Genomic DNA, 13422 nt, shown 5'->3' with positions numbered 1-13422 from the left:
AACAAATAATATCAGACCTCCTGCATGGCGGGTCTAGTAGATTTTTTTGGCTTCTAAAAGCATTTTCCTTTAAAAAACACATGAAAAGTTGTCAACGTTCTAATACCTTTCAGCATACCAGGCAGGAGAGACCACTCGAAATTGGGATATGGCTCATGACTGTGGCTCAGGCCAGTTTAATACATTCAGCAGGACAGACAGCAAATGACAAGCAACATCAAAAATAGATATTTCTCTATATATATAGATTTATAGCTTTATAAGTGACTTCATTCCATTATTAGCTACTTTTACCTGCTCACAAAGCTCGGTGACAGCAGACCAGCGACCAATTTTATGGTTTCCATTCTGGTCACCAACTCCCAGGAATCTAAAAAGACTCAGGTAAGTGCAAAGGAAACAGAACAATGTTTTGAAGTGCTGAAAATAAGTTAGCATGGTAGAGCGCCTGTGGAGTTTAGTGGTAATCCCTAAAAATGCTATTTTATGTGGGCATTACACACACTGCGATGTAAGCGACCAGCACAGACACTGCCACTCCAGCAGGTCATGGGGGTAACACAGGAAAAGCACCATCCCCAAGTGCAAAGGGCCTAATGAACATCGGAAGGTGGCAAATGTCTCTCGTGATAACAGCAGCATGTCCCAACAATGAATCTGTGTATTGTAAATTTGCCACATGCCAAAACAATGCAGCAAACAGACATTTGTGATCCGGTCAGCATGCCAATTCTATGCAAAGAGATTAACCCAATATGTGCCGGTTACCTTTTCTGAGTCAGCCACGCTCAAAGTACCAAAATATCAAAAACCCAGTCTCAATATTTGCTTTAGAGCAGAAAATTACTTCACTGCTGACAGGAAGTCAGCCACAGGTAGGAGAAATTGGCCCTGGAATAATAATATTGCACCTCTTCACTGAAACTTTGGCTAATAGACTTAATCATTTTATCTTGTGTTGACCCCAAAATTGTGATTCAATAGGGATGAAGAAACAAAGGGAGGTAGAAACTGTTGGGCTCACATGCACCCCACGGTACAGAGGAATGAGGTACGAAGGACAATGTATTATCCAGTTGGAGCAACCAACAAATATAGGAGGGTCTGATGCATGCATGGTAAGGTTACACCGGAGGACAAATGTCCAACAGCAGGAAACCAAATTACATCCCTCAAAAATCAGATTCTACAATCTCATTTAGATCTTCCAAAGCTACATAATGTGATAAACCTCAAGAATCCATTTAAATAAAGCAAAATCAGAAAGTTTTATTACATAGCAGATGGTGGATCTAAAGAAGATTGTACAGATTGAATAGTGTATGTTATGTCTGTAATAAATTACAGGGGCAAGGTGACACGAGATGGGTCTCAAAGCAGTGCAGCCTAGCACACACAACATATATGTACAGATTACATTCAATAGCAATGCATTGCTTCCTTACCTTTCCACCACAGTGCGATGTGCAAGCATACTTGGGCACAGACAATGCACACACGAGAGCACATAGGATTGCATGGGTGACACAGAATAGCTCGCACTTTGGCGAGACAGACAGGTGGTCGGGTAACATGGGCACATAGATACCTTGTGACTGCGCTGTAATCAGCAGCAAATATATAACGGATCTAGAAATATTTACAACAGACATTGCCAATCACATACTATGAACCATGTGGACTGGAATTTGAGCAGACCCACACACCCCCCCAACCAGGACAAGTCAGGATAGTGAAAACCTCCTTTGACTGTTTATCTTAGGATGCGTGCTGCTTTTCTTCCACGATTGACATAAAGTCTCATTACTGATTATCCTCTGCAAAAGAAGTCTGGCTTATCTCCCTTCTACCCCTCTGGTTCACAGGCAAGATACAAGGGGATGGCAGGGTAAAAAAAAAAAGTGCTAATTTTAGGGTTTGGGAGAGCCCGGGTTAGGGCTGGTTATTGGAGGCACTGACTGGGCGGCAACTTATTCGACGAATAGAGTGTAAAGCAACCGTGCAACAGCCACGCATCAGAGAGCTGATGTTATACACCGGCTGTCCTTGGCGCCTTTGGGCACGGCATAGCCAAGCAACCGTGGGTACCACAGGGATTAGCACAGCCAATAAGTCCACCACAAAGTGCCGACTCCAGTACCTAAGTGGCGCATCAGGCTCCTCTGCCTCTCCACCCTCAGCCCCAGAGGCGCCGTCAGTGACCAGCACTACACAGCTTGGGTCAGGATTGGCTGCTTCTGGCTCTTTGGGGTCCTGGGAAGTAGGAGTGCCAGCCATCTGTAACTGTAAGACCTTCTCTATAAGAGTGTCTGGCTCAGGGGAGCCTGCAGCCTCATCCGTCTGCACAGCACAGTCACTCACACTGCTGGCCTGAACAGCTGCCTCAGCACATAAAGGAGGTGGGTGCACGCTAAGACACAAAGATCCCTCACCAAGGTAAAATTCTGTGCCAGAAGAGACAGCGCTACTATCTGCATACCCGCTATCTCCAGTGTCCTGAGAATGGCGATCTCCAATAGGAGGCTCACTAAGTTTGGTGTAGGTAGAACTGCGGGTAAGGGAGCGGGCTGGTGAATCCCCAGCGGAGCCTCCACCCTCTGCCCCACGTGGAACTCCATCCTGTGCTAGCTCCATGTTCTGCAGAAGTGTTTCCAGCTTACGGTTTTGCAGTGTAATATCAGCAAAATACTTCTGGACCCCAGTGTCACCTTCTACCAGCCGTCCCTGGGCAGTATCCATGACCTCACGGAGCTGCTGAATTTCCCTCTGTGCCGCCTTTAGCGCCAACTGTGCCTCCACCCGATGGCATTCTTCTTCTATCCAATCCTCTTGCATTCGACTCAGCTGTGAACGCAGTTCATCAACCTCGGAGTCTCTGAATTGACACCAGACAGAACAACAAAGAATGAGAGAGAAAATAAAACCAGATCAATATTTCTGCTGATAAAGCAATGTTACAATCACCAATTAAGTGAAAAGTATTTGCCAAGTTCTACATCTTGTTTTAGGCCAGGAGTGGGCAAATTTGTTGGCTCAGGGGCCACAATGAGTTTTAAAAAGGTGGGCCAGGACAGTATCAGATAAATGGAGAGTGTTTGTATGAACTGATATAAACTACGTGTAAAAGCTGTTAACTAAAAGAAAAAACAAAAAAACAAAAACAAAAACAAACTATACATTCAGGTTACATTCCATTTCAATGAGAACTATGTTGTTGGTCACCCTTTTTAGCCAGTGGACAATTTTGTACCAATATTGGAAGGGCCGGATTGAAGAGCCCAGCTGTATTTGGCTCGCAGGCCGTAGTTTGCCCATGCCTGTTTTAGGCCAATTATGATTTCAAACAAAATATTTTACCACATGACGACAGAAGCACAGACAAGCAGCCCTACAATCTAACTGTTTTCTCTGATAGTGGTCAGAGAACTCCCATAGCCTTGTTATCGACCCTCCCAAGCATTAGGGCAAGGTTACGATTCCCTGCTGGGAAAAGCACCTAGGGTACCTGAAATGACTCCAAATTTACTTTTCTGTTGGCCCAGCCTTCTATACAAACTGTGCCAGCAGTTTACTCTGCCAATACATTTTTTTAAGCTGGGTGGGAAGAAATTGTAGGCGGGTATCATCCCCTGTATTGTGACCCAACTCATCAGTAACCATCCAAAACAGCCAGGTGGTTACTAAAAAGTGCCGGGTGCTGCACCCAGCTAAAAGGGGCTCAGGAAAACACTGCATTAGTTTCACCCCTCCTCTACCAAAACTTGAAAGAAACTATAGTGGAACTTCCCACCTTGCTAGGGATTAGGGAGGATTGGAGCATGCAAAAGCCAGCCATGTAAGCAGCAACACTGAATCTCATAACGTGCCCCTTTCCTACATTCTGCATATAGAAGACTATCTGAAAGAAATACAAGAAGAAATTGAAAGGATCTGCTTCTACTTACCTTTCATGTAGCGCCTCCTGCATGTCCCTCAGTCTTGCCCTTAAGTGACGGATGCAGACTTCCTTTTGCTGCAGCGGGGTGAGATATTGTTCTGGAGTGGGGGGCTTGATCCCATGGTTCTCACTGCACAGGCTGTATTTATTAGACCGCCTCAAAAAATAGAAAAACATGAAAATGAAGATTACCCAACAATAATCTTTTTTAATCCTGCCAGTACACCTAAAGTTAAAGTGGAATGATCATCAATTATATGCTGTGAAAATGTGGTACCTGCCAGGTATTTTATACTTGTCACAGAGATTACATGACTTCCTTCAGCAATAACTTTTTCCCAAGAAGATATGCATTTTTGGTCGGACATCACCCAGGAAAACTATCAACTTTCTGCACCGAGATGCCAATTTGGAGATGATACAATCATATAAATTTGGGTGCCTTAAAGATTCACTTATGTTGGACACATTAGTCCTCTCTTAACCCTTTCACTTGGTTACTAGCTATTAAAGATTTATAAGAGTCTGTGTGATCTTGAGAGAGGAGACAAAGAAAATGTTTGCTTTTGCCTGCAACAGACAAATTACATAATCTCAGTCTAGGTAATGGCAATAGCTTGTGGAATTTAAAATCCCACTTTCAGACTTTGGCCCCTTGTATGCAGGCCTGTCAATTATTATAAGCACATGGCATGCAAAAGGCCAAATCCTGATATGACACAATATAAATGGACAGGCCTCTCTACCTCCCTATATTTAATCAGTTTTCCATCTTCTCATTATTCCCTCCACTACTAGAATACTGTCTCATTCCACATAGCTGTCCCTGTTCTCACCATCACGTTTAGTCAAGTCACCCCTTCCTTTCTGCACATCTATATCTTGAAATATCTTGAAAACAGTATTTCATTGAATTATTATTTACATATTGTTACTACCCTGCATTTCTTGGGGTATAGAATATAAAGACAAATTACTGCACTCTCACTAATCAAACTTCTATAAACTAACACTTACTTTATAGATAAATCAGACCTGCAAGCAAGATAGATTCACAGAGCAATGAAATGTTATTAGGGCTGAATGTCCCAGCGGTTCCCTGCTTTGTGCCTATTCTGCTTTTTTTTTTTACAGAGAACATGCTTATTCAGGGCTTTAGTGCTTATGACAACAATAATGCTCATGTACATTGACTGGAGAGGAAAAAGAAGGTTTTTCCTGAGGATCAGTCACATTTCATCTGTCATTCTCCAACCACAATCTAAAAGTTTGATATGAAATCTCGATTCCAATTTGTGACCTAACCATGTTCCTTTTGTAAACTCACAATATCCGAAATTGAATGTCTTTCCAAACGCACGGATAATCAATTCACCCAGGACCTTTGCATCTTTCCCAGGGTTTGGATTATTGATAGATCTGCATTTCCCTTTCCTAATGAATCCATCTGCTGAAGCCATTATAATTGTTACTCTCCTAGGACTGCTGTATAATAATTTTGATTTTATTGTGCAACAGCAAAGGGTAAAACATTTTATTTTTATGTATCAGGGTGGCGAGACATCTGATTTCAACCTACCAGTATCCACCCTAATTTTAATTATTCAATCTTTGCTTTGCAAAAAAAAAAAAAAAAAAAAAAAGCACAGTTCTTTTGTCAAATACCTATACAGAGCGTGGATGGTTTACCTGGAAGACGGACTACTATCGCTTCCCTTGTAGGAGCTGGAAGTGCTACTGCTAACGGAGGACGTTCCATATGGGTCCCTCATAGAGACAGGAGGCGAGGCTCGTCTGTTGTAGATGAAAAAAAATAGAGACCAATTGCAATGCTGTAATGCAGAGCAGCTTCTAAAAAGAAAAAAAAATGATTGGCAGGTATGTCAAACTTACCTACGTGATCCAACAGATGGCCTTCTGCCCCCAGAAACAGACATTGGGACACTGCAGCAAGGGGGCACAAGGGGGCGGCAGAGAGCTCCTCCTATAGTAGGAAATAAAAGTGAAGTATAAGACAAAAATAAGAATTAGGTAGATATAAACATAGATACTATTTTTAATGCAAGCTTTATTTATAAAAGGTATTAAAAGTCATTGAAATATTAATAATAATATAGGGTGAAAAAACTCTAACCCTCTTAATTGTGCTCCTGCATGGTTAACCCCACATGGGCTTTCAAAGGAAAATTATAGATCGCTATTCCAACACACATTTAATTCACTGTTATCATCAGGACACCCATCCTAAAAATATGCAGTGCTGCGATTGCTAGTATGCATGTAGACATTAGATGGCTGCAAGTGGAGTGGCCCTGAAGAGAAAGAAAAAAAAGCAAATGAAAAAATATTTTTATAAATAAAACTCCTCGGAATACCTGATGCTGGGCAAGTGACATTTACAGTCAATCACTCTGCAGGGGGTCATTGGCCGTGGCAGATAAAAGCAAAGCTATCTGTAGTTAACACCGAGGGGTGACTGCTATCCTGCTGCTGGTTACTTTAGTAAAGCCAACCTATCAATGAGTGATGATGGAAGCTGCCATTTCTGGTTGTATATTATTCAGCCAGGATGAGTATTCAGCTCAGGTGTTCAGTAATTGTGTCACCTGTATGATTGTTCCAGGTGTGTGACTGCACCTACTGACACCAACACATCAGATTTATATCCAGGGAATCAGCATTTTATACAAAGAGGTCAGCAATAGCAGTACCCCGTTAGGTTTAATGCCTGAGAAGGTGCAGTAACTGATAGCTTTAGTAGGTAAATTAGAAAATAAAAGACAAAAAAACATACCATATTAAAAAAATAACCAATACAGTTACAAGGCTAAGAGGAGCTTTTTACACCACCACCATTTGTGTTTCCATACACTTTAGGATTGATATACAACAAGTGCATTACCTAAAGTCAACCAAGGTTCTTTTTAGATGACAATTGTCTTAAAGTCTATGTACAGCCAAAACATTTTTAGATAGATTACAGCTCCTACCAATTTTGATTGTAGTTTGAAATGTAGCTAGGTACATTCACACTGCCACTATACCTATTCATTTAGTCTGGGGAATAATATATATATATATATATATATATACACATATACATATACATATACATACACACACACATACACACATATACACACACACATACACACACCAATTTGGATTCCAAAGGCTATTTAGTGGCTTTGATGCATGGTCATTTGCAGTTTTGATGGCATTCTGTGCAATGTATGATCCCAAGGGTCCACACACATTGCAAAGCATTGGACAGAAGAGGAAAACACCAAACACCAGGCACCGAGAAGAAGCCAAGAATAAAGCCAAGAAGATAATTTATATCCTTCTCCATCATTCCTGGGTTAAAAGGAATGGTTAGCTTTGCAATAAGGAGGGGGTGCCACCTTCACCAGGACTGAAAGTGAGAGAAACCAAACATAGCATTTCATCTCTCTATCTCAGACTCTTTTTTTTATCTTTTTAACACAGAGGAATCCTTGAAATAATTTCTAAGTGTTAGGGACCCCCGGTTATATTTATTACTAAACAGGATTTATATAGCACCAACATATTACGCAGCCAATATATGTACTAACAGTGCATACGTGTGGTGATCTGTAGAAAAAATGCTTCTTACATTGCTGGCCAGTGAGAAGAATGTCATTCTTATAGTCCAGATAGCAAAAAAGATCTGTAAGGCACAGAATTCATCCAAGCAAACATTTGACAGGAATTTGGACAATTGTTTACTAACAAAAATGTGTTGATTTCATTACAAATATGATAATTTTGATCATTCTATTTGCACTGAAGACTACGTCTGGAAATTTTTACATTTGCAGATACGTTACAATTGCCAGGGAATTCAGGGGCACCTGAAAAGTGTTTATTTGGTAAATCGACTTTAAAGTTTTATCGGAACTACATAGTTTAAAATAAGTCTGTCAATCTAATATAATCCAGTAGGTAGTGCTAATGCTTAGATGTATACATTTAATATTATTATTATTATTAATAATAATATGAAACAGGATTTATATAGCACCAACATATTACGCAGCTCTGTACATTAGAGGTTGCAAATGACAGACGAGTGACAGACAGTGAAACAGGAGGAGAGGACCCTGCCCCAAAGGGCTTACAATCAAGGAGGTGGGGGATGAAACACATTTAATAATCAATAATTGTAATATTATTCAATGGGGTCTAATGATCACTAAAACATTTTCTGATGATCTCCATTACCACCACTGAAACACATGGACCTGCAAATGTCCATGCACAGTGAGATCGGCAAGTTTTTTTTTCCAAACCCGAAAGAAGAGGAAAAGATGGCGGTGCCCAAAGCGCAGGCCCAAAGACAGATAATGGGATGAGGCGGGACTCAAATGAAACCTCCGGACCGATCAACTGCTCTGCGGGATTGAAGGTAAGTGTATTTTTTTTTTTGTTTTGGGAACTTTTGAGTTTACTTCCTCTTTATGGTAATAGGCAGATAACATCCTATGATTACATTTCTTCCTACAAATTGTTTGCATTAACCTCCTAGCCGTTAAGCCCGACCTTCGTACGGGCAAAAAAAAAATGGCTACGATGGTTAACCCCGAGTTTTTTCCCATCCTTACTTACCTGGTCCCGCTGTGCTCATCCAGCGTCGTGTTCGTGTTCCAGCGTCGTCCTCTGTCGATCGTCGTCCGCCGATCTCCCTCTCCAGCGTCGGGTGTCCTTCGTCGGGTGCCAGCAGGACCGGTAAGAAGCCGGCCGGCATCTTACCTGGTCCCGCTGATCGTCCTTCTTCCAGCGCCGGGTGATCTCTGAAGCGAGAAGCCGTCCGGCGGAGAAAAATAAAATGGACGGCTTCTCCCTGCGTGCGTGATGACGTCGGCGCGTGTGCGGGAAATTCAAATTGAAACTCATTCATTCATTTTGTATTGGATTCAATACAAACTCCTGTATTCAATCCAATACAAAATAATTCAAAAATTACAAAGTATATAACTGGTAAATTCAAACTGTCATTTTGTATTGGATTGAATACAAACTCCAGTATCCAATCCAATACAAAAAAATAAATAAATAAAATAAAAGTAAATACATTTTTTATATTCATATTATCTACTAGAACCCCTGTTCGGACATATTTCTGTAAGTTACAGGTCTACAATTTAAAAAAAAAATTTCATGAAAAACAGTGGATCACTTTTGGTACAGAAATCTAGACCTCAGTGTAACGCTCAGGTGGTTAAAAACCAAATCTGTGTTGTACATATTCCTCTTACCAAAATAATTAGTCATGTGACTCTCCAGACCTGAGTCTTCTCTATACCGCTGTCCATGTTGTGGCCTGCATAGCATACACACTCTAAATTTTCTTGTACTTGTAAGCGGGTGCCAGCGGGGCTGCTCATGCCCTCCCGTCATATACTCAGAACATGATGACAGGTGAGCGGGGAAGTCACAAGTGCTGGGTGGAACACCTGGGATAAAACCTCTGGGGAGTACTATGCTCCTAGGTAGATGACAGCTGTGATTCCCAACCAGAGTTCCTCCAGAGGTTGCCAGGGGTTCCTTGAGCAATTTGTGCCACCAATGATTTTTGTTGGATACGTTCTTCCTAGTGACTACCATGCTAATATACTGTGAGCTGTAGATATAGAAATTATAGCAGGGCTTCCTGAAGATGTGAAAGTAATTTCAAGGGTTCTCCCATGTTAAAAAGGCTGGCTTGAAACCCAAACACACTTCTTGTCCTAGGTTTAAAACACGGCCCTGGCACAGATACAGTACAATGAGAATGGTCACCCCAGGGCAAATGCCATACTGCTGACCACCATAGGAAAGAAAAGCAATGCAGCCCTCACACCCTGGGACTAGTAACCTGCAATATATGACATTATTGTTCCGGGGACTCCGAGATCATGCATATAATGATTTCCTATGATGTCCGGTCACTGGTGATATCATTAGTAATCACCCGGATGGAAATCATCATCTGATGGAAGTTTATAAATAAATGCCTTTTTTTTTTAGCATTCTTCCTAAACACATTACAATGTCTAGGTGTGGGAAACTTTCATGACTGGTGGATTCATAACATCTTTTTAATGCAAGCAAACAGAAAAATGGCTACAATTATATCAGCTGCATGGGAGAATTACAGACATTTATTATTTCTGACTCTTTGGATGAATTACATTCATTATATTATTTACTAATCTACAATCTGGCACGCCTATTGAGGTACTTAATGTAATTCACTCACTGGAGTGATCAAAGCATTGGCTGCGATGAAACCATTGCATCATTTATTGATTTCATTTTACAAAGAGCTCTTAGCAAGTGCAATTGGTAAGACTTCAATATTGAAGAACTACAAATATCAGAACATGGGTTGTTCTTCCTCCTCTACATCCATGTTCAGATTTCTATAAAAAGTGCAATGAATTACCTACAAAAACCTACAATGCACCTGTCCTATAAAAACGATTCCCTATTACTTTCAGCTTTATTTGTGAAAACTTTTTTATATTCTATGTGTTTTACCACCATGACAATTAGGTGAATAGGTTGAGTTGTCTTATTGGTATTGCAGTTTTTACAAGGTTTAGAATAATATTTAATTTCCAGAGAATGGATATTGAGGACGCCGGACATCTATAGCAGTCAGATGTATCTTTTATACATAGCGAGATGTCAGAATAATTTTCCAGGTCTAACAAGCAAAGGGGGAATGCAAGTAGTCCAAATCAATGTATAGTTCTTCTCCATAGAAAAGGTCTGAAGGGTGCAGCCATTATTAGGGTTTGGGGAAGAAGAGAATGATGTCATACATCGACATGGGCATCCTGCCCTTCGTTCTTCGCACATGGTTGCCACAGCAACACGAATGATGCTGAATTAAGATTCCAAGCTGTGTCAGATTCAGCTTCTCATTTCCTCCACCCACTACTGGAAGCAACACACAACACCCACACCGGGCCCAGCAACTTTCAGCAAAAGACAAGGCCCATGCTGACATAAAGCACTTCATTTAAAATTCCATACATCTATACTTACTAGACGGCCTGAATCTGAATATTACACTACCGTTATGTATTTTTCAATAGGTTTGCATTTAAAGCCATCATCCATTCCATTTTGGATAGGAGCACAGGCTCAGCATCCTTATTTTTGGGAAATATTTTAGCAAACTGCAAATATCTGCAATGTGCAGCAATGACTAGCTAGCACAGATTTGCAGTTGTTCTGGTCCCAAGAGATCCACCCACACATCATAACCACACTGAGGCTGCAAACACAGAACAGATGCCCCCAACCTGCGGGCGGCACAGTCAATCCCGGCGATGGTATGGCTGCAGATGTGTGACCTTCACAATAGCAGAACAGGCAGCCACGTTGGTCTGAATGCCCAGAGGGAATCCAGCAAATGGCAGAGTGTACATGAGGAGATATGAGCAATGATAGCATGAGCAGAGATAAACAAGCACAAGTCGGATTTATGGCTGGATACAAAGGTTAGGTATGCTACTGGATGATGCCGAATACGTGATGATGGAAAAGGGCACAATGCTGCAAGATCTGGGGGTAATTCTCCATATAGAATACAAAAGGCTTAAAGAGAACAAATAGGCCCTGTGTATTGGCAAAGTTGTCTTGCAATGCAAGGTATTAGGCATGGTGCCATCCAGCAAGGCCCTGAACATAAGCCAAGGTGCCCCGAACTGTAATACCAGAGGCTCTGGACAAAGATCAAAGTTGCTCCCACTCCAGCAATAAAAATCTATATAAAGTATAATACATAAATACATAATATATAATATGTACAATGTATAAGGCAAGGTGACTCTCAGTGGGGTCCAAAGCAAAGTGTTTCCTAAATCACAACAATCTACACACTAGGCAAACTATCCGATCTGGGGCCCATGATCCAAATAATAGCCAAAGCAGGCTCTGGTCCGCCATTATTTAAATGGCACGGGTATACACAGATTTGATTTAGCATGAAACAAATGCCCCGAGCATGCCACTATTCTAACATTTGGCTAGAGATCAGCAGTATTCTCAAGCATTAAAAAAATGGACAGCTGTTAGAATATTCTATTTCTATAACCTGCCAAAAAAAAAAATTTGCTCTCTGCAAATCTGACCACAGAGTCAGCGTGACCAACTTGAATATTTACAGACTATGGTAAACATAGGTAACATGAGCAAAGGAATGGGGGCAGCTGGGACTTGTAGTACCACAGTAACAAGAGTCACCATGCCAAATACTGACACATAATGCAGAGCATTAGGCACTTTGAATCTTGCACAAAGAAAAAAGTAATTGTATGTACCTACCCTGCACTCATCTACTGACACATAACATTCAACTGCACCTATCCTGCAGACACCTACCCACACATAACATTCACCTGCACCTATCTTTAATACACCTACCCACACATAACAATCACCTGCTTGTACCGACCCTACACACACCTACCCACACATAACATTCACCTGCAGCTATCCTTCACACACCTACCCACACATAATCACCTGCTTGTACCTACCCTACACACACATAACGATCACCTGCTAGGACCTACCCTGCACACACCTACCCACACAATCACCTGCTTGTACCTACCTGCACCTATCACAACACTTGCACACAATACCTATTCTAAGCACACCTACAAATACCCTCCACTGTCACATTGCAGACAGCTGTTTGCTGCACAGATGGCCTTCCCTCCCTCCCGGCACATGCACAGTTATTGCACCCCCAAATGCAAGGAACCCCCCCACCCCCAATGTGCGTCCCCTGGCCCGGGCGGTGTCACCTGCGGGGCTCTGCATGATGCTGCCGCAGCTCCGGCCGGCGGAGGAGGAGTGCAGGGAGGAGAGGGCTGGATGGGGGACACCAGGGAGGGGAGGAGGCTCTGCGTCATCTCACTTTCATTTAAAGACACAGCGCACAATCATATTGCAGATCATATTGCAAAGTGAGTAGATTTCTAGGAAATTTAGGGAATAAAGGATGGGAGATGAGCAGGCACTGGATAAAGCATGGATCATAGGTATAGTAACCAAAGTTCTGTCTCTTTGCTCCAGATCCTTTCTGTGCAAATTAAAGCTATATTCACACTGGCGGTGAGGTTGCATTGCGTTTACCAATTCCTCATGTCTGGGACTCCACTTGTAGCATCATGTGGAATAAGAAGGGGCAACAGGGAGCTGTACTAGTAACGCTCATTGCCGCCAGCTGTCAAATATCCAGACACTGGTTCTTTAAGAACCAGCGCTTAATGTGAACGACTGAGACCCTGGAGCCGCAAGGGATCACTCAATCCCAAAGCAGGTCAGAAACGATCCTAAAGAGTGGGTGTATTATCACCTTTGGTATCTATCATAGGGCCCGATTTAATAAAGCTCTCCAAGCCTAGAGAGGATTCACAGTGACCCAGCAAACCTGGAATGGTCCAGGATTGGAAACATTT

The 13422-nt window shown here is 41.9% G+C and overlaps 1 protein-coding gene across 2 annotated transcripts; it reads right to left on the bottom strand.

Moving 5' to 3' along the window:
- Positions 1 to 147: 147 nt before the first annotated feature.
- Positions 148 to 12828, bottom strand: SNPH (syntaphilin). 2 transcript variants are annotated; one of them, XM_072414309.1, is made up of 5 exons: positions 12766 to 12828; positions 5831 to 5921; positions 5627 to 5731; positions 3945 to 4094; positions 148 to 2875 (listed from the first exon to the last, which is right to left on the bottom strand). In XM_072414309.1, the coding sequence occupies exons 1-5, from the start codon at positions 12779 to 12781 to the stop codon at positions 1933 to 1935; spliced, it is 1305 nt and encodes a 434-aa protein (XP_072270410.1). In that variant the 5' UTR covers positions 12782 to 12828; the 3' UTR covers positions 148 to 1932. The 2 variants fall into 2 exon arrangements, with proteins under 2 accessions (XP_072270410.1, XP_072270411.1); XM_072414310.1 differs by lacking the exon at positions 12766 to 12828 and adding an exon at positions 6072 to 6219.
- Between the last annotated feature and the right edge of the window lie 594 nt (positions 12829 to 13422).

The sequence above is a fragment of the Pyxicephalus adspersus genome, chromosome 6 (genome assembly GCF_032062135.1).
Source record: "Pyxicephalus adspersus chromosome 6, UCB_Pads_2.0, whole genome shotgun sequence".
Lineage (NCBI taxonomy): Eukaryota > Metazoa > Chordata > Amphibia > Anura > Pyxicephalidae > Pyxicephalus > Pyxicephalus adspersus.
This window is presented reverse-complemented; position numbering and strand designations above follow the sequence as displayed.